The sequence below is a fragment of the Solanum lycopersicum genome, chromosome 2 (genome assembly GCF_036512215.1).
Source record: "Solanum lycopersicum chromosome 2, SLM_r2.1".
Classification (NCBI taxonomy): domain Eukaryota; kingdom Viridiplantae; phylum Streptophyta; class Magnoliopsida; order Solanales; family Solanaceae; genus Solanum; species Solanum lycopersicum.
In genome coordinates this window covers 51,427,204-51,447,506 of record NC_090801.1, presented here as the reverse complement: position 1 = coordinate 51,447,506, position 20,303 = coordinate 51,427,204, and the positions used below count along the sequence as shown (strand labels likewise).

The 20,303-nt window shown below is 29.6% G+C and overlaps 2 protein-coding genes and 1 long non-coding RNA gene across 10 annotated transcripts; all 3 read right to left on the bottom strand.

Annotated features, from left to right (window-relative positions):
• Positions 1 to 3,790: 3,790 nt before the first annotated feature.
• On the bottom strand, positions 3,791 to 6,009 carry LOC101255557 (uncharacterized). Of its 7 annotated transcripts, none has more exons than XR_011214607.1 (6): positions 5,595 to 5,989; positions 4,913 to 5,010; positions 4,575 to 4,756; positions 4,370 to 4,487; positions 4,218 to 4,286; positions 3,791 to 4,099 (listed from the first exon to the last, which is right to left on the bottom strand). It is a non-coding gene; the product is annotated as an uncharacterized lncRNA (long non-coding RNA). The 7 variants fall into 7 exon arrangements; XR_011214609.1 differs by having other exon boundaries at positions 4,913 to 4,968; positions 5,595 to 5,836; XR_011214612.1 differs by having other exon boundaries at positions 4,932 to 5,016; positions 5,595 to 5,774.
• Positions 6,010 to 9,050: 3,041 nt separating this feature from the next.
• On the bottom strand, positions 9,051 to 11,723 carry LOC101255856 (uncharacterized). Of its 2 annotated transcripts, none has more exons than XM_004233439.5 (4): positions 11,371 to 11,723; positions 11,028 to 11,257; positions 10,632 to 10,918; positions 9,051 to 9,359 (listed from the first exon to the last, which is right to left on the bottom strand). In XM_004233439.5, exons 1-4 carry the CDS (start codon positions 11,495 to 11,497, stop codon positions 9,212 to 9,214), a joined length of 792 nt encoding a protein of 263 aa, XP_004233487.2. In that variant the 5' UTR covers positions 11,498 to 11,723; the 3' UTR covers positions 9,051 to 9,211. The 2 variants fall into 2 exon arrangements, with proteins under 2 accessions (XP_004233487.2, XP_069149485.1); XM_069293384.1 differs by having other exon boundaries at positions 11,028 to 11,233; positions 11,371 to 11,645.
• Positions 11,724 to 12,658: 935 nt separating this feature from the next.
• LOC101256156 (delta(7)-sterol-C5(6)-desaturase 1) lies at positions 12,659 to 15,572 on the bottom strand. The gene is given in 3 exon segments (NM_001366108.1): positions 12,659 to 13,378; positions 14,228 to 14,533; positions 15,145 to 15,572. Coding segments are annotated over 3 exon segments (816 nt in total). The 5' UTR covers positions 15,362 to 15,572; the 3' UTR covers positions 12,659 to 13,085.
• Between the last annotated feature and the right edge of the window lie 4,731 nt (positions 15,573 to 20,303).

Genomic DNA, 20,303 nt, shown 5'->3' with positions numbered 1-20,303 from the left:
ATCGAAACCGGTTCGCAGTCCTACATGGGAGAGAAGTGAGCAAAATTTGTGATGTATCTCAAATATATGTGAATATACTTGGATACAATGTATTTAGAATAAACTACTCCTAAATTTGACCTGCATGTACTCGAGATAGTATATCTAGAAGCACCAAAATTTGATAAGATCATATGCAATATTACGAACCACAGTGTAGTTAAGGAATTAACTCAAAAGTAGTAAAATTTATTTAAATCCTCAATTATTTTAGAAAATTTTTTAAAATGTCATTATTTTAGTATTTAATAGGGTATAGTGTCAACACTTTCAATATTTAGTGATACTGTCAAAATTTTACCTTATTATGTATTTTAATTATATTTTAATTATTTTATTTAATTATAAAGAATACATAATTTAAATAACAAACAGAAGCTATTTAGAATAGAGAAAAATTATAAAAAGTAACAGATGCTTAAAACTCTCAACATCAGTTACAACTTATTGAAAAGTTGAACGATATATCTGTGCATTATTCATGATGTTCATCAAAAAAAAAAAATCTTGTGAGGTTTATGTTTTGGAGAATAAACTGGGTAAAAGATTTTTGGAAAATAAACACAATAGAAAGTCGAAAGTCAGGTATGTTTTGGTTAATTAATCCTTATATTTTTTGTATTTGATGCGATTTTGTTTGTATAATGATTATTCAATACGTATTTGCGTTTTGAATTATTATGTATTTTGTCTAGTTATCTTGTCTGATTCCTCATTATATTATGGGAAAATGACAGAAATTCGATCTGTAAGTTCTCTTATTATTACTACCACTATTAATTTTATAAATCTCCAAAATCTCTTATTTTCGCGCATCAGATTAATGTATTTCGCGCATCAGATTAATGTATCATGTATCAAATGTACACCAGATTAGTATATGATGTATAAAATGTAATGTATCTAACTTAACGATTAATGTATCTCGCGTATCAGATTGATGTATCAGCGCTTATATTATTGAATCAGTTTGACAAATTTCTGTAATTATAAACTTATAAGGAACAAATGTTAATTTTATTTTAAAAGCATGTGATTTCTGTCCTTTATCCTCACTTTTTAATGATTTTTTTTCTTTTCCGAAAAGACGAAAAATATACTGAGTTAGGACACATCAAAGTTGCTTGTCATGTAATGCAGATTGTTGTCTACTTGATCTTCAAATGTATATTATTTGTAGATTAGGATTATGATAATCATTATATTACTTCTTAACTAGTAATTTATGTTCTCAAGTTTTCTTATACTATATATCACGGTTTCCTTAACCATTTCTAAGGAATTATTTTTTTTATGTTTGATATTTTGTAATGTTAATGAATCAGTGAAAGAATGGTGTTAGCATATGTCATGTCGCCTCAATAGACTATTTTGAGAGTATAATGTATAAGAAAGGATTTTACTTGGTACCATTTCAAGACACAAATTTTTATGAACATAAGACCAAACTTGTATCTCTAAGAAATAGAAAACAAAATTGTCTATCGATCCTGGATATGTGCAAATCATACTAGATACATGTATATGTAATTACTTATGGTGATTCACATGTATCAAGGATACCATATACATGGGAGAGAAATGAGGAAAACGAGCGAGATTTTTTATGTATCTCAGATATATGTGAATCTACTTGAATATAATGTATCTAGAACAAATTACACCTAAATTTGACCTGCATGTACTCGAGATACATGTATTTGGAAACACCAATTTGATAAGAATATATAATATTGCAAACTAGAGGATAGTTAAGTAATTAGCTCATAAACTAATAAAATTATGTAGGTTTCTCAATTTTTAAATAAGTAAATTGACCCGACGTGATTAACGACCCAATAGTAATAGGTTGAAATTGATATTACTTGGCCCAACAAAATAAAGACCAGCTCAATTTGACCCGTCAAATTTCTCAAATTCGAGTGGGCTAGCCTAAAATATCTAATCTAGACTATATTGATAGTTGTACAGTCACATTTTCATATTAGTAAATATTTTTTTATAAAACATCATCCAACAGATTGTATGAAAAACAAATGGATTACATCTTATTTGATCAACTGAAAAGTGTGGATGATACTATGAAGTAATATACTGATTGAAATTGGTGCTACATGACACATCTTGAGTTTTTGTTTTATAGAAATATGATAGAGTAAAATGTCAACTCTACTATATCAATTAATTAAGTAGCTTTGTGATAATATTATTATCTAGGCAGGTTAATTAGACTCAATCTTAGAATAAAGATATTCATATAAAAATAATTGAATATTTATCTTTATCTTTTTGTAAACGTTTATTGATTCTTATTATCTATAATTTTATTGTTTAAAATTTAAGAAATTTACTTGATCGCTAAAGAAATAAAAAAAAGAGTTAGAAAAAGAATTGAATAATAAAGCAAAAAGACTGAAAAAGAGGACTCTACAAAAAAAAAGCTTAAATAGTGAAAGTTAAAATTACATGTTGTGACAGTCAGTAACTTCACAATTTAATTTTGAGGCAGTAGTGAGAACCCCTACAAATAGATGTGTCACAATTAAGTAATGGGAGTTTTTGATCGACCCCTGTTATCATTAGCATGGTTTATTAGTGGGAGTTTTAACCCAAAAATGTATGTCAAAAAAATTGCAGTTCAAGTTTGAGAATCAGAATTCCCAAAAATCATGAATATTACATAAGAATAACAGGAGTTTTTAATCCCTGTAATTTATGAACATGTAACCTGAATTAACATGTACATCATAGTCAAACCTGAATTAGTGGGGTTTATTAGCATTAATAAATAACAAAATATTTCAACACAAAAATGTATTATAAAATGTAATATAAGTTTTACAAACTAAACTGAAAAAATATCATTCACTTCAATCATTACGATTACAATTACAAGAAACATCAAATCACTATTAAAACAATCATTCGCTAATTTTGCTTTTATAAAAAAAAAAATTACTATCATCCATACTCAAGGAAAGGCCTGCAACGATTGTCACTATGACTAGTGTCACTAATGCCCTGCTTTGGAAATATTAGCTGTCAACTTTTGAAGAAAAAAAATTGACATCTTTGGACGTTCTATAAAATGTCCTCCCACCTCTTAGCGAGGCCATTACCTTCAAGCATTCTTACAACTTCTGACATCTTTGGACTCCGTAGGCATACTTTGCATGCAAAGTAGAGTACCTGAATAAGTTGGTGGACCTTGAAGATCGACATCAACTAATGTTTCATATTTCTTGTCCTTCATGATTCCCTTCACCTGAATATCCAGTGGAGTGTTACAAGTCAAATAATAGTTGTGCATGCAACTATATGTGCCATCTCTAAGAGCACAGTCACTAAAAAGCTAGTAAGATCTGAAGGGAGAATAAGAAAAGAACACATATTAGTGTTCATATTAAGGCATGAGGCTCAAACACAACTAATTGTTTCTAACTGACTTTAGTGGTATTGCTGCTTATTAGTGTTCATATTGCCATTTATGATTTTTGTATCCATCATAGACACAAGAGGTTTGGAAAAGCTTTTATTTTAATAGTCACTTCCTAACAGTTTGACTATCTCCTTTTCCTTTTTCAGGATGGCGATACCACATAAGACTAGACTTTCTCTCAAGGATGCTCCGAATGAATACCTGTCCTAAAGTATAATTTTTACTATATCTACACCCGAATACAACACGACTAAAGTGACATTAATATGGTAGCTGCAAATACACCTTAACTTATTTGAATATGGCAAAGCATTAAAGAAAACAACGACAATGAACTGCAATCTACAATAGTACTAAAATTTACAATGATACATAATTCACTTCTACAATCTACAATGATACCTAAATACACACATAACTATCTTTATTTGCAGTCCACCAAGCACAAAATACCCAATAATATCAAATACAGTGTACGTCAATCCACAGTAGTTGTCGAATTCATAAAATTCTTGTCACAACTCACATAAATTAAAACAAGGCATCAACAAGATATCGTAGCTCTCTACTTATCAATTGCCTCTATCCGTTGCTTATCTTGGCACAAATCCAGTATGTAAGCTTCAAAAGAAAAGAAAATATATGTTAGAAGGGCAAATACACCAAATTCTCAAGAAGAGTGAAACTATAACAAATGAACAAAAAAAATCTAAAACATAAGCAATCCATATGTGTGCACCATTATTTGGTTGTCTCTTGAAACTTAGAAAAACAACTTAGATGTTACTACATCCATTCCAATTTCAATCTGCACCAATTTTTCAATGAAAAAGCCATCACTTTCAAAAACAATGTAACAGAACTTCAAGGCCAAAAAGAAAGTGACCTTACCGGTGTAATTAGCCCTTCCCTACTACCGTGGACATTTAGAATGAATCCACCTTCATCACCAACCTCACAAGCATCTTATCTGTACTTAACTTTGATAATTCCCTTTAGTGTGTATAGACTGTTCTCTTTTAAAATGTGGACAATCAGAAACAATGACTAATTTGCGGTAAGTGAAAAGTGAAAGTGAAAAAATTAATACACTAACCTAGAGCAATAGCCTCTTATTACATGCATAGACTTGTTTTCATTTTCACTGACATCAATCGTCTTTATAGCACCAAAATGAGCAACTTGAGCTCCAAAATCATTAGTACTCTACAAACGTACTCTCAGAACAACTTCTATTTCATGTGTCATACATCTTTCAATGAGAATTCAAAAGTTAACCTACCAAAACAATTAAGATATAACGCTTGCCAAATAAAACGTTAAGCAGAATTCAAAGCAATTTATGGCTTGATATATTTTTTGCAGTGACTAATCTTATGTACAACACATAATATCCAAGTGAACACATAAAAGAGAGTTTTACAGGAAATATACCATTCTTTCTGCAACTCACCCAGGATGGCAATCACTAAATCTCTATTTCAGATGACCTGCGAATACATCTAGAGCTAGAATCTCACCACTTCATATGCCTAATACTAGGAAAAAACTCATACATTCAATATCTGCTTGATAAATAATCAACTAAAACTCAAATCCAATACAAAAGTATAATTGTAGAATCTCAAATAAGCATATAGAATAGGACTTCAAAATTCAAGCCAAGGATCTATCTAAAACCAATCTAGTAGAACAAATGTATATCTATATAATCAAGTATAGATAACACTATGGTACTACAATTGCACATAAGAATTTCAGATCCTTCAAATTCATTCAACATTCAGAACTTTATTGGATACTAGGACTGGAAAATTTAGTCTAGAAATAATAGTAGAAACTTTGACTCATTGAGTTGCAATTTACACCAAACAGTAATTTTTCACACATTGCATCATATGCTGAAACATCTAAGAGCTTAGGAGTTAGATTCAGAATTGCAGCTGATTCCTCATAAAGTACAACTTACCTCATCAATATACTCAACGAAAACACATTAATTCCAGAATCAAAATTCAGAAATAAATTAAAAAAAATAACTAACTTTAACTCTATCTGAATCAAATACACTATACATAACTCCTAATATTGCACATGAGGGAGACAATATTCCCACCTGTGACGATTTTGAGAATATTTGTCGACGGAAGAGCAAATTTGCAAGCTTAGAGAGAATCCAATCAATCCTCTCTTCCTTAATGGAAAATCAACACCTAACTAGAGTTCCTCTTCTCTTTTGCGAACATAAATCACCAGAATTCTCTTCACCAGCTAGAAAATTCTGAGAACATCTTCCCTGCAACCCTAAATTTTGGGAGGAAAAATATTGAGGGAAAGTTGAGATCTAAACCCCGGCATACATTTTCATTATAATGAAATACTAATGAACTTTTATATTTTTGAAATAAAAATTTTTATTTTCAGATTACGGGCATTTTAGATGGCGGGGTTCTGAACCTTCGCTATTTACTTATATTTTCTGTCAGCTCTAAAATCTCCGATACTTAAAGTAATTTGTGAAGGTTGCAACTAACCTCTACTTTAAAACTTCCACAATTTAGATATTTTTTTTGTAGTGGCAGTTGATATAAACTCATGTGGTACTTAGGTTTGGTGAAAGAAAAAAATGAAAAGTATTTTATCTAATACAAAAAAACAATTGGGTAGCCAATAACTAGGAAGGAGTGGGTAAGAAAACAAGTTGAGAAAGAGAAATTGGTAGGTTTTGGTGAAAAAAATTGAAAATGAGTTTATCTAATACAGAACAATCGTATTCGGGTAAGCAACAATTGGGAAAGAGTGAAGATGTGTCACGATTCAAAAGTGGACGTGATGACACTCGTCTTATCCCACCAAGACAAGTTAGCCTAAAACTCAACCATTACAATAAAATGCGGAAATAAAATATAAGTAACTTAATAAAAACCCAAAACCTAGTAATCACGTGTACAAGCTTCTAAAGTATTACAATTGATTCAAAAGAAAAACTCAAGTCTCAAATGAACTTGTATCTAGAATAGAACAAGATCATAATTAAGGAGAAGAAAGTCTGCTGAGATGGAAACAACTACCTCACAAATCTCAAAGAAGCCTCGGAAAAGAAGAGAATGACAAGTACAACAAAAATTCAGGCTCATAACCTACAAAAATTTATAGATGCAAGGGATGAGTACTAAACCACACGGTACTCAGCAAGTAAACCTCTAAACACAAGCTAAGGGGATGAAATATCTCCTACCACCCCCAACCGAACCTCCACAACTATAACCTGCATTAAAATCAACTCAACCTAACAACTCACAGTTTACATAGCACGTAGCTCAACAACAACACTTAGACAAATTACACATCCTCAACAACAACACTTCAACAAATTACATATCCTCAACAACAATACTTCAACAAATTACATATCCGCAATAACAAGCTCAATATTGATCAATCTCAAGTTCCGTAGAAAGGCAATCAGAAGATCATAAAAACAAGATATCAAGTTCACAAATGATAAGTATGTGCAATGCAATGGAATGCATTGTCATGTATAATGATGCATGTCTGACCTGGTGATACACACCTGTTGTCTCTCAGTTCGGGACCCACGGGGGACATATCTGTCCATGCATCTGTCGTGGCGCACGACACGACCCTCGAAAATAGTAACCATTGCGGCGCGCGATACGTCCCTCGAAATATAATATTCATTGTGGCGCGCGATACAACCCTCGAAATGGTACATCCTCTTATCACATAACTCTTATTACAACCATGTCTCAGATGCAATGCAATGACATGCTCAAATGAAAATGAGGAGATAACCATTTTGATATCAAACACAATTTACAACAAGGAAAACAACACCAACAAATCAGCAACAAGTCTTCAAATCATTCTCAACACCACACAAGGATATACACGAATTTCATACGCTTAACAAGAGTTTAGAAATCCACTTGCCTCAATTTATCGAACAATCACTTCGGAACTTAAGCCTTCCTCCTTCGTTGTACTTTCAATTCAATACAATCTATTCAAATCAATAACCACAATAAGACTTCAAAACTTACAACACTCATATTACTATCTGTTTAACTTTGACCCAACAATTTATCCAAATTTATAATAAAGTTTCTCAATCTTGATTCTAACCAATAAGTCAAATGTCATATTTCTTAAATTTCAAGTCAAGAGTTAAGTCATAATTTCTCCAAACACTACAACCCTAATAGTTTCCATATAATATAATTGTCCAATTATTATCTCAAAATGGCTATTGACGACATATTAATATTCCATTGGAAATCTTGGCATACTTCCAAAGGGAACACCATCAATAATTTCTAAAAAAAATCCAATTACATATCTATAACTAGTTATGACATTATCACTACATAGTTAGAGGATTTGGTGAGAAACTTACCTGAAGCAGTTGACCGCTTTTCTCATTGACGCTGAACCGCAGGTCCTCTCGTCAAACACTTCTCTTTATTTCTTAATTAGTTATGTACTAGAAGTTAAAAAAATTTTACTAACCTATTTTAATATTTTAGACTTGGCCCACTATTATTAATATTAAACAAATTGCCCATAAATAAATTAACTATAGTTAAATGACTATTCAAAATTATCAAAAATGACATTTTGGGTCATTACAAAATGCAAAAGAGGTGTGAAAATTAATGATAAAATTGAATATAATTTTATCATATACTTGCATAAAGAACGAATCATTGTATTTGAATTTCATAGGTTTGTATACAATGGAACTTGAATTTTTCTGTCGAATATAATAGTAATGAACCATAGTTGAAACCATATCCTCCCTAATTTCTAGTTTTTTTTTTAAATATATTGGTTAGTCAAATAAATTATTTTTATGTCAAAAATAAAAATAATTACACCAGTCAAACGAATCGAATTGCGACTCATCAAGCAAATACTATGATTATTCAAATGAATTAAATTTCTCAGAATTATCGTCTGAGGAGAAAAAAAAAAGGTGTGTCGAATTGTAGTTATTGCAACTAAGGTTCAAAGGAATTGTATGAAGAATTATAATGTGAGAAAAAAATGGTATATAGATGTTTTCTTTTTCTACTTAGTTCATAAAGTCAATTTTTTATATTAGATATTTATGCAAATTTTTTGCTCTTGAAATCACATTGGTAGACATGGATTAAATAAGGAATTTGGAACAATCCATGATTCAAGTATGGATTCTCAATCTTAAACCCGATAAGGTTTTAGGAACAGACTCACAAATTTCAATTCAATAATAGAGACGTGATCTTAATTTGAGATCCAATTTTTTATTATAACTTAAGATTAATAGAATCGAAATTTCAAACTAAGACCCATAACCTAGTTGTGATCTTACCCGTGACCTGAACTCTTACCTCAATTTTTGGTACAACATTCATATATCGGTTCTGATCCCGATTCTAATTTAGTACACTAAAGTTTGGATCCTTTAATTTATTCTTTAGTTGTCTGAATTTCTCTTTGATCTGTCAATCATTTTTTTTTTGAACACTTGTTATGTGATAGACTTCCATCAATATCAGTAAACTATACATTTTGGTGGAGATCTTTTCCATTCATCACAATAAATTAGTGTCATTTATTTAAAGGAGGAGGAATTAAAAGACCTATAGATATCATGGTAAATGTAACCCTGTAATTTAGCTAATATGCTAATTACAAATGGTGTTAATATAAGAGTGGAAAATAGATTATTCAAGTAATAGTGGAGCCATGGGCACTTGTTGTCTTTAAATCTTGTATAATTTCATCACAAGTGGACTTGCATTGTTTGGGCAACAGACAAGTCCTCGTTAATTGTGGTAGCTTCTCCAATATCACTTCCCCATCCAATGCCAATACTCTGCCACATGCATTGAATTAATTACACACAAAAATTAGTGCAAAAGATCATTGTACCAAAATAGCCAACTTAATCGAATGTGTCACGTCAACGTAAATAATATTATATAAATATACAACAGGAATTCGATGAACAATAAGATCCTAGTTAAATTAAAATCTATCGATAAAGTTGCATTCATAATTTAGAGGTTACAATTAATCAATTATATATTGTACTTATATAATTTCAATAAAAGATATTATGATCGTCTAGAAGTACTGATGTAAATTTGACAATGTCGAACCATGCCCCAATGTAATCATGGCAAAGGAGTGGATAAGTAACACACATTGCGTATAAATATTATTTGTATTATGCGTATAATTTAACAGATTATATTAAGTTATTACACTATTTTCTAGATCATACATGCCATGATAATTTAATAGGAGTAATATTTTCTTAATTTTATTTGAAATTTCAAAGTTGTACTTGATATTGTGTTTGATAATATTTTTTGTAATAAATATTTAAAATTTTAATATACTTTAAAAAAAATATGAAACATAAATTAAATGGTTTTATTTTATAAAAATATAAAATTGGTATAATTTGAAAAAGAAATTTTTTTAAAAATTAAAAATAAGGTTTCGGGTATTTTTCAAATTTCATTTCAAATAGAATTTTAACTTGTATTAAAAAAATTTATGGCCAAATATTAATTTTTTGACATCAGTACAATTTTCTCATGGCCAAACAGTTCATATGAAATCATACTTGCAATTAAAAGTTATACTTACGGTAGATATTCAAACTTAACCTCATAATATATATATATAAAAGTTAAACTTTATAATAAACATATCCAATGGGGTAAATATGTATCTTACTTTTATCTATGCGGGATAAAAAAATTATTCCTAAAAAATCCTTTACTAAAGAGAGTTATTCTTCAAAAAATAATTTGAAAAAATAATAAACTGTGACATAAATAGTTAAATACCAAAGATAGAAATGCATGACATCACAAATATTAAAGATAATCAAAGTAAAAAAAATTAAAATAATATATTGTTCGATAAGCCATAAACTTTGTTGGAAATATATATATCAAAGTCTAAGAAGCCAACTAAAGTCAACTTTATTTCAAAATTAATTAATTTGTAAAATTGAAAGTGCTTATTCAATATGGATCCCAAATCTTGTGTGTCAAAAATCAATCAAAGCCAAATTTGAACTATATTAGAAAAAAAAAAATTATCATGACTTTTAGTTAAAACGTTCACATACCCGTTAAGTTTGCAGGCAATGTAAGACTCAACAAATTGTTCCGTGCTTCTTAGGCTCAAACTTTCGCAAAGCCTGTAATGCTTCTGGAGGTAATACTTTTGATGTTGATTCTCCGCAACAAAAAACTCACAATTACTAGTAATTTGTTTCGATAACAGATTTATTTTCGTTAGAATCCTTCTATTAAGTTTCATTTGCCGTCTTATCTTTGATTGTTGTGCTTGTTTTCTCTCTTCTTCTGTTGAACAGAATATAGCAGATCTCAGATGCGTATTTGACCCAAAATTCTGCATAACAATAGCATATCTCATGTCACACTTGTCTATATAAGAAATAAATAAGACTTTTTATTGATACGTTAGAAAAAATATGTTACGAGAAGATTGAGAGACTAACAAGGGAATTTTTATTGGTCGGATCATGAGTTTCCCAGAAATAATCGCAAAGAGATTTGTAAGATACAAATCTGTTATCATATGTGACTTTTACTGCTTCAGTATGTCCTGTTTTTCCTTCAGAGACATCTTTATAGGAAGGTTTTCTCATAGTTCCTCCATAATACCCTGTTGCAGTTCTTACGACTCCTTCAAATCGACCATATGCTGCTTCAACACCATAGAATCCATCTAAAATTTTACCAGATTAACAGCAAGCTTGCTAAAATTTGATATATACGCGTGTTTCTATTACTATTAATTGCTCATACAAATTAAAAAAGAGAGAAAAACAGAGTAGGTACCTCCAGCAAAAATTGCTTGGCAGAGGAATTCTGCTGGAATATTACTATTGTTATTAACAGTGTTTTCGGAATCAGAGTCGTCTGAATCGTGAGATTTGCTTCTTCTAAGTAACTTGTAGTAATGCATAATTGACAAAATTCTGTAATTGATTGATACAAGGGAGTGAGTATAATTTTGTCTTTAAAGGAAATGTGTGTGAATGAATGTATATGATAAACCAAACAATGCATCTGAAAATGCTGCGTCGTATGAACGTAGAAAATGGAGAACAAACTAATGGAGAGACTGAGAAGCCAAATACGTATTGCCTAATTTAGAAAACCTTGTGACTTGTGTGGTAAGAGACGGGCACACCTTATACCAATATTTTTATCATATTTATTAATTTTCGTTGTGTTTTTGAAATTTTTATTGTCACATTAGATACATTTGAATCATAGTAAATATATTCTATACAGATATGTATTTAATATGATACGCATGTATCTGGAAATATCAAATATGCAAAGGAGATATAAGAGTGGCAAGTAAGATAAGAGAAAAACAAGCGAGATTTATTTACCTAGATATATGTGAATTCACCGTAATCTATCTAAAATAAATTTATTTTTGAATTTATCAAAATTTAATAAATTTGTAATATTATAAATTAATATATATCTAAGTAATTATGGGTGATTTAATCTGAGAGGCCGTAGGAACACGTGACTACACATCTGATGGTACATGCCTTCATTTTGTTTGGCCGGTGATTTTGTCTACACTTGGTCGGGTGATGTCTCCTTCTTGGAAAATCAATTACTACATAATATGACATCATATCACTTATCCTCTCGTCATAAATTTTGAAGTTAAATATTCAAAATTTTACAACTTTCGTAATTATAATTTTTTTAATTTTAAATTATATTTGGATATGCATGTATTTTACCCACTGAACCAATTCTAACTTACATAAATAGGTCCTTTAGACCCAGATCAATTCAAATGCTATTGATAGCCATTGAAATTTGTCAAACCATAAGAATTTTGCCAAATACAAACTTCATGATCGAATGACAATCACAAGGCCTTTCATTTCCATTAGGGCAAATGTATTCCCATTGTTACAACGGCGGATATTAATGAGGTATCTTAACTTTCTTTAATAAAAGAGTGTAGACGTTTGGATACAACTTGACTATATATCCGCTTGGGAGAGAAGGTAGACAAATGTCTACAACTTGATTATATATCCGCTTGGGAGAGAAGGTAGACGCTCACCCATCTGAATTCTGCCATTATGAGTGAATGTTAAAATAGCACATAATTGTTCCAATTGAAATACTAAGAATAATTCTATTTTTCTACTAATAGTAGCGTTTTTAGTGCTAGCTGAACGTAAAGTAATGACTTCTGTACGACGTCAAAAGACTAGAAGATTTAAGTCCTATCCACACTATCGTAAATGTTCAATACATATTCCAAAATCCACGAGATACTTTCTCCTTGAAACTTGGATCTCTTGCTTCTTTCCTCAATAACAATACCTCAAATGCATCAAGAGCATTTCACAGTATTTTTCCTGGATAATATTTTTTGTCTAAACATTGAAAACCCACTAGTAAAATTTACATCCATGAAATGCACACACAACAAACTCTAAATGAAGCACCAACCACTCTGCAACCTAATAAATAAGACGATGAATAACAATTCGTTACAGGGATGAATGTTACAGTTTCTTCACTTCATCTTCAACAGGATCGCGAAGAGTTCCAAACATCCAGTCCATCCATATTGTGTAGTGACCATAATTATGGCGGTACGTAGTATGGTGGATGGTATGGTAACCGGCACCCATTACAGGCCAAACCTTCGCATGTATACAGTCATGAATATTTGCAGTCCATATGGCTTCTATGAATAAGAGAGCAATGTGTGTGGTGAAATGCACAGGCAACAGAAAAAGAGCTATTACGTGTGGCACTGCCTGTAGTATTCCATCCAATGGGTGGAATGCCAAACCTGATTTCCAGAGCAGCAAACCATTCATGTTACTGATCAACTTGGAACACAACTCCGGGAGTAACAGACATTTGAATATTGTACAAGCTCGAGAGGAAATATCATACAATTAAAATACAGAGAGAACTTATCATTACTTAATTGGACTAAATTAATGAGTTAGCTTGCAATGTGGTGAAGATTTTTTTGATAATCATGGTGTCTAAGGTCAGCTTTCACACGCTTCTACTAATTCCATAGGATACTTGTCAACCCTCACTAGCAACAAGTACCCGGTAAAACAATGTGGTGAAGATTTGACAACCAATTTCCACGAACATTTAAGCTTTGGGAAAAAAGGTAAAACACTTCCTCGATTCAAAAAATCCTAGCATGGTTGCAACAGGCAGGGGAAGCAGTCTTGTGATGCATCAATATCTAATCTCAATGCCATGCAGTTAGATTTTATAAGTCATTGAGATGTATGAAGCCAGTTAAGCTTTTCGAAACTAGATTTATCTTGGGGAAAAAAACAAGTGGATGAAGAAATTCCAACAAACCGTTTTTTTTTCCAATGCTCTCTTATTCAGTTTAAGATTAATATAGAGGGATCAATAGTGGGCCTCTTAACTCAGTTAACGATATGTAACCACCTGCCTTCAATCCCCTCTAACCAAATAAGGAAAGGGCATATGACCAATGATTGATAATTTGAGATGTGAGAATTTACATTGTGAGTTTGTTTGCTCAGGAAAATGTCAAAGCACAACTAGCAACAAGTTATTGACAAAGCAGGAGCAAGACAAGCCAACCTAATGGGGCAGCTCAAGTTGTTTTCAAAATAGAACATAGTTATGAGACGAAACTTACCAGCAAATGGGGAGAGTGTATTTTGCTTGTTGTATATATGATGTGTAGCATGGAGATATTTGTACAGAGGTTTTATGTCATGCAACTCTCGATGCATCCAATAGATACCAAATTCTACTATTACCAGATAAACTGCAACATAGATAAGGTAGGGTATCCATCCGACATCGCTTATTCTTGAGAAACATTTAGTCCACCCATTTTCAATCATGTACTCAGAAAGTGATGGAAGGGCACAGTACCATGGCATAGCTTTCATTGCAACTCCTATTTGCAAGAGCATAGCTCTATTTGAAGGGATGGCATCTGCAATCACAATGTTCAATGAGGCTGAAAACATCGTAGTTTCTTCCATAACAACATCACATGAGACTAAATGAAGCAAAAATGCAGATTTACCATTGTCAAAACATACGATAAAACAAAGTCATACTTATTGAGACATTGATGGCTTAGTCCTCGAAGAGATCATCCATTAATACGAATTGATACTTAAAATATAGTCCCACCCAGTACCCAAAGGTGTGACCTAGTCAATGAAGTGGTTGACAGGTATGAGGTTTCAGATTCAAATGCCAGCAAAAATCTTAGTCATTATGTGGACAGAATTAGCTCATATACACTAGGTAATTGTTCGTGATTTTTTCTTAGAAATCAAGTGTCATAGTCTAGTGTAGAGCAACTAATATTATGTTGTTATTATTGTGTCATAGTCCTATCATGGTCATGTGTCATCATAAACAAAACTTGAATCTGTAATTACTCATCACTATAAACCAAATGTGTAGCTTTAGTGATTGAATGAAAATTGACAGTTAGAGTTAGATCTGGGGTAGCTGAAAACAAAACAAAAAGTCTAATTTCAAACCTAAATCTCAGGAAGCAAAAAGTAAGTAAAACAAAGGATATTACATTACCTTTAGGTAGATAAACATTGCGTTTTAAGTAGTAGATGTAGAAGCACCAAAGAAACCCAGAGATAAAGTAGAGCAAGACTCCACCGATGTAGTTGCGAAGCCATCCTTGAAACCAATGAGGGAGTGGTCCCCACCATGATTCCGGCAAGAATGTGCCCAGAACAATCCTATTAAAAAACGACGTCTCCTCTACAAATAAATTCAAGTAGTCGTCCATCGACGATTCAGTAGATTCCGATGGGAGATGATCGGAGAAGAGAGAGATTTGGAGAAAGTAACAAAGAGGTTAGTGGGGCACACAATTTTTTAGATTTCTTTGTTGACTTGTCACAACTAGTAGTGTTAATTGTTGTGATCTGGCTGTGTAGCTGGGCGCCGCCGGCCTTCATTGCTTTGGGCTCATTTGTCTATCATCTTTGATGCCTATTACCCATTTCTATTTGAATTTTTTTTTATAAGAGTATTATTTATTTTAATCATTAACTTTTTATTATTGATAATTAATTATTAAGATATTTATTATCAAATTTTTTATTGATTTAATAGATAAGAAAATGTTCATATACAATAACATACATAAATATATGTTTATAAATAAAAATATAGTAACAACAATAGAAGTGCAACATATAATTTTATATTAATCACTTTTGTTTATGTTAAAATTGTTTTTTAATGATTTATAAAATAAATGGAGAAAATAATATTAATTATTCGTATTTGTCTCAATCAAATCCAAATTTTTTATAAAAAAAAAAGAAGAAGAAAAGGTAATACTAATTTCTGTCTAGATATATATATATATATATAAAACATAACAATCATATTTGTATCTTATAGTTATAAGAGAAAAGTCATAAAATTATCACTATAGTTGTTCTGAATTTTTAAAGGACACCTTAACTTAATTTTGCAATCGTCCTATTATCCCAGTAAACAATTTTGATTAGATATAATTACATCATTTTTTATCCATTAGGGTGAGCAGCCTAAAATAATAATTTTGATTAGATATAATTTTATTTACAAATATTTTATTATAAAATATATTGATTAGATATAATTTTATTTTAAAATATTTTATTATAAAATATATTTTCTTATTTTTTTTATATTTTAATTTTTTCGTTTTTATTTTTCTCTTTCTTTCTTCTTTCTTTTCAAAAATTCACTATCATCTTCACTCATTGAAACTTCTTACTTTCAATGTCACCATTTTTATCACAACTTCACATTTCTTCTTTTTTTTTATTACTATTAATTTACTCTCTTTAGTTTTAAAATTTTATCTAAATATTTTCTTACATTTCAAACAATTCGATAAACTCATTAGATTTCAAGATGATTAGAAAGTATCATATAGTTTTTTTATTCGATTTCAATTAAGTTCTTTAAATTTTTGAGAAATTAATTGATTCTTTTAAAATTATCATTTCTAATATATATGAAAAATGAGTAGTTGATGGTACCTTCAAAATTTTAAATTTTCTTTAAAAAATAATTAATTTTGTTATCAATAATTCAATAAAGTCTAAATAATAGTTTGAATTTTATAAATAATTTGACCGGAGAAGAAGAAAAAAAAAAGAAAAGAAAAAAAATGAAAATGGATTTCAATTTGACATGGGGGGTGGGATGTGAAAAAAAAAATGAATGGATGAATCACTTGAAAGTGGGAAATGGAAGATGAAATGAAATTTAAGATATATCAAAATTAAAATTCAAAAAGTAAAGAGAGAGAAATAAAGAAAGAAAAAGATAAAGGAAAAATTTTAAATGAAAAAAAATATATTTTTAATTAAATTAACACGTGTCATGCAATGATTGGGGTGTAAACTCACTTGCTTCTTAAGATTTGGGGCTGATCAAAAAATGGTATAAATAATATATGTTCAACATTATTTTCAATGGTAACTTTATGTCTTTTCTCTAGTTATAATTTGTATAATTACGCTTCATAGCAAATTTTATGTTTGTTATAGAAGTTTTGATTTGTATAATTCGCTACTGACGTTCAACTTTATACAAATTGTTCGGGTTTATATAAATTCATTTATACATTGTAATTTGTATAACAAAATTTTGTATTTGTATAATTATAAGTGTAAGACGAAAATATTTGTATTTGTAAATACATTTTAATCTCACTTTATATAAATACAAACGCATTTTATACATTATATATTTGTATACTGAATGGGTAATTGTCTATCGAAATGGCTAATTGTCCGCCGAAGATTGCAAAAACAAAGGATGTTTCTTGCGAATTACATATAAAACAAACTTGGACTATATCATTAAATTTGAATTAATAATTTGTTATCTCATACAATTTTCCCTTGATAGAGCTAATATATTAAAATCACTATCATACAATTAGGAATAATTTTTAAACATATTTTATTAAATGAAAAATTATGAAAATAGTCAAAATTAGCAACTTATTTATGAAAAATAGATATAGTTTAAAAATACTATTAAAAAAGCAATATATTGTTATTATAGCAAATCCTTCCCCTCTCTCGCATAGTAACGGAACCATGATTTTCAACAAAGAGTTCAAAATTTAATCAAATAGACATACGCAGTAGTCTAAGGGGGTTCGAGATCTACTATATATACCTAAAAATAATTTTAATCATGTATAAATAGTGTAATTTTTCGCCGAAAGAGGTGCGATAAACCTTGAGACTCCGCCACTGCTCTCACACGCCCTCGCCCCTCTTTCTATTTTTCGCTCATGTCAATAAGAAGAAACTCATTCAAAACATATTATTATCAATAGTATTAAATCAAATGTATGTAAGAGTTTTGTATTTATTTCAATTATATTTGAAAAGGAATATTTTACATTTTTTATATATTTGTATTCGTATGAATATAATATGCATTACCTTTCCCTGTCAAATGTATTTGTATCCAATCAAAGAGAAGATAAATACAATCATATTCGTTATATTTTGAATACAATTGAAACAAAATAAATAAATAATACAATGCAAAATAAATACAAAATACAATTCGTTGTATTTCAGATACAAAATAAATACAAAATATAATGCAAAATAAATACAAAATAACAATCCTTTCTCTCGATCTCTCTTGCCTCTTTCCTTCCTCTCTCGATCTCACTCGTTCTCTCCTCTTAATATGTATTAATATGATACAAAACATTATGTATTTGTAATTTTTTTTCTCCAAAATTCATGGGAAAAATACACTTTCTCCTCTCTCTCGCCTACCTCTCTCTTCCCCTAACATTTGCTATTATTCGTAAATAAACAAACTAAACCTAAAGCCATAGAATACCTAATATTTGCTATATTTGAAATTCTCTCATTATTAAATTATCGATTTAACTGTTAACTAAAATCATACAATTAGAAATCAAGCCATTAATACAATAAAAATAATTTTAATATAATCGCGTTGCACGTTCAAATCAACAAGCACATGTGCCTGACAAATCAGACTCTCGTGATGGAGATTTAAGGTACGGGTGAGAATTTCTGTCGTAAATAAATTATGGCTCGTTCACATCGCTTGTTTTATTAATTGATCTTATTATAATCTTTTAATTTAGTGTATGTTAAAATTAGATTAAATTATTTTATTTATTTTATTTGTTGCAAATTAAAAAATAATAAATTAAAAAATATCTATTTTAGTATTAAGATAAAGTAAAACGAAACGAATGAAGTAATGGAGCATAAATTTAGGCTGGGTATAACATATGTATAGTTATTAAGGTGTCCTTGTTTCGTTTATTAATAGTGATGATCTTTATTCTAAAATAAAAAAATAGTGGCTCTAAGCTAATTTTGATTCTCAAAGACAACTTTGTTTTGAATTCTCATCCCATGGGGAAGTTGTCACAAATTTTGATTATAGTTAGCAGGGGTGGATTTAAAAAAGGGGCAGAGGTGTTCATTTTGAACTTGTTTGATGAAAAATGAAACATATATATATATATATTCAATATTATCGTAAAATATTGACATTTTAAAAAATTTCCTACAAAATTTATAAAGTGAGATGGACAAAATATAAAGTGATTTCAAGAAACTTCATTAACTTATGTGTTAAAAGAACAAAACTCAATTTTAACGAGAACGCTTAAGAAGTTAAGCCCAACATTCCTTGCTATTTCTATCAAACTTGGGCCTCTTAGCCCATTCCTCTTAGGAAAAATTACATAAATTGATACATTTTAATAAATAATTACTGATTTTAGTTTTATTTATTATCATTTATAGCAATATTATATTAAATCTGTCATATGTATTAAAAGTAAATCAAAATGTGTAATAAATGAATTATTTATCATTAAAATTTTTATTATATATAAATAAAAAATTATTCTTTGTAATATAAATTAAACTTGTACTATAAATAAATTAAAAGTGATCAAGTAAAAAGAAATATTATTGCTATAAATGGTAAATATTTTATCATTATAGTATATTTATATAAGTTTTCGTTCCTCTTATTAGGCCCAAGGCCCGTTTCACTTACCAGTTGACACCAACAGATCAGTTTTAACTTTCTCCCTAAAAATTTGGGAAACTACCTAATTATAACAGTCATACTTAAATATAGTGTAGTATTAAATTTGTAAAAAGTATAAAATGTAAAAGAAAAATTATTAAAATGGGATGGATGGAGTGCTTGGTTACTTTCTTCTCAATCAATTTATGTGACGTAGACTGACTCGTGTGAAATTCAAAAATTATGATTTTTTTTTTGTAATATTTCATAAATATCTCTAAAGTAAATAAATTTTTAAGTAGAAAAATACATCTTTATAAAAAAAATTGTTAAATAAATAAAATCTAACATTAATAAAATATGGACAATGTAATTAAATATTTATCAAATGAAAAAATATATATTATTTCTTTTTTAATTGAATAAAAAAAAATACCTCCTATAAATTAAACTTGATTCGTTATGCCCCTAAAATATCAAGAGTGGAAAAACTTTAGACCTGGACTGAGAAGGACTTTGTCGTTTGGCTTTGCTTAATCTTATTTTTACTAATTTGGATTGGAATAATGTATGTTAGGTTTGTTAGGAAAAGAAAATGTTTTTCGCGAAAAATAATTTTATAAAAAATATTTTTTGGGAAACTAAGTGGATCTTTTAATATTTGATTAATA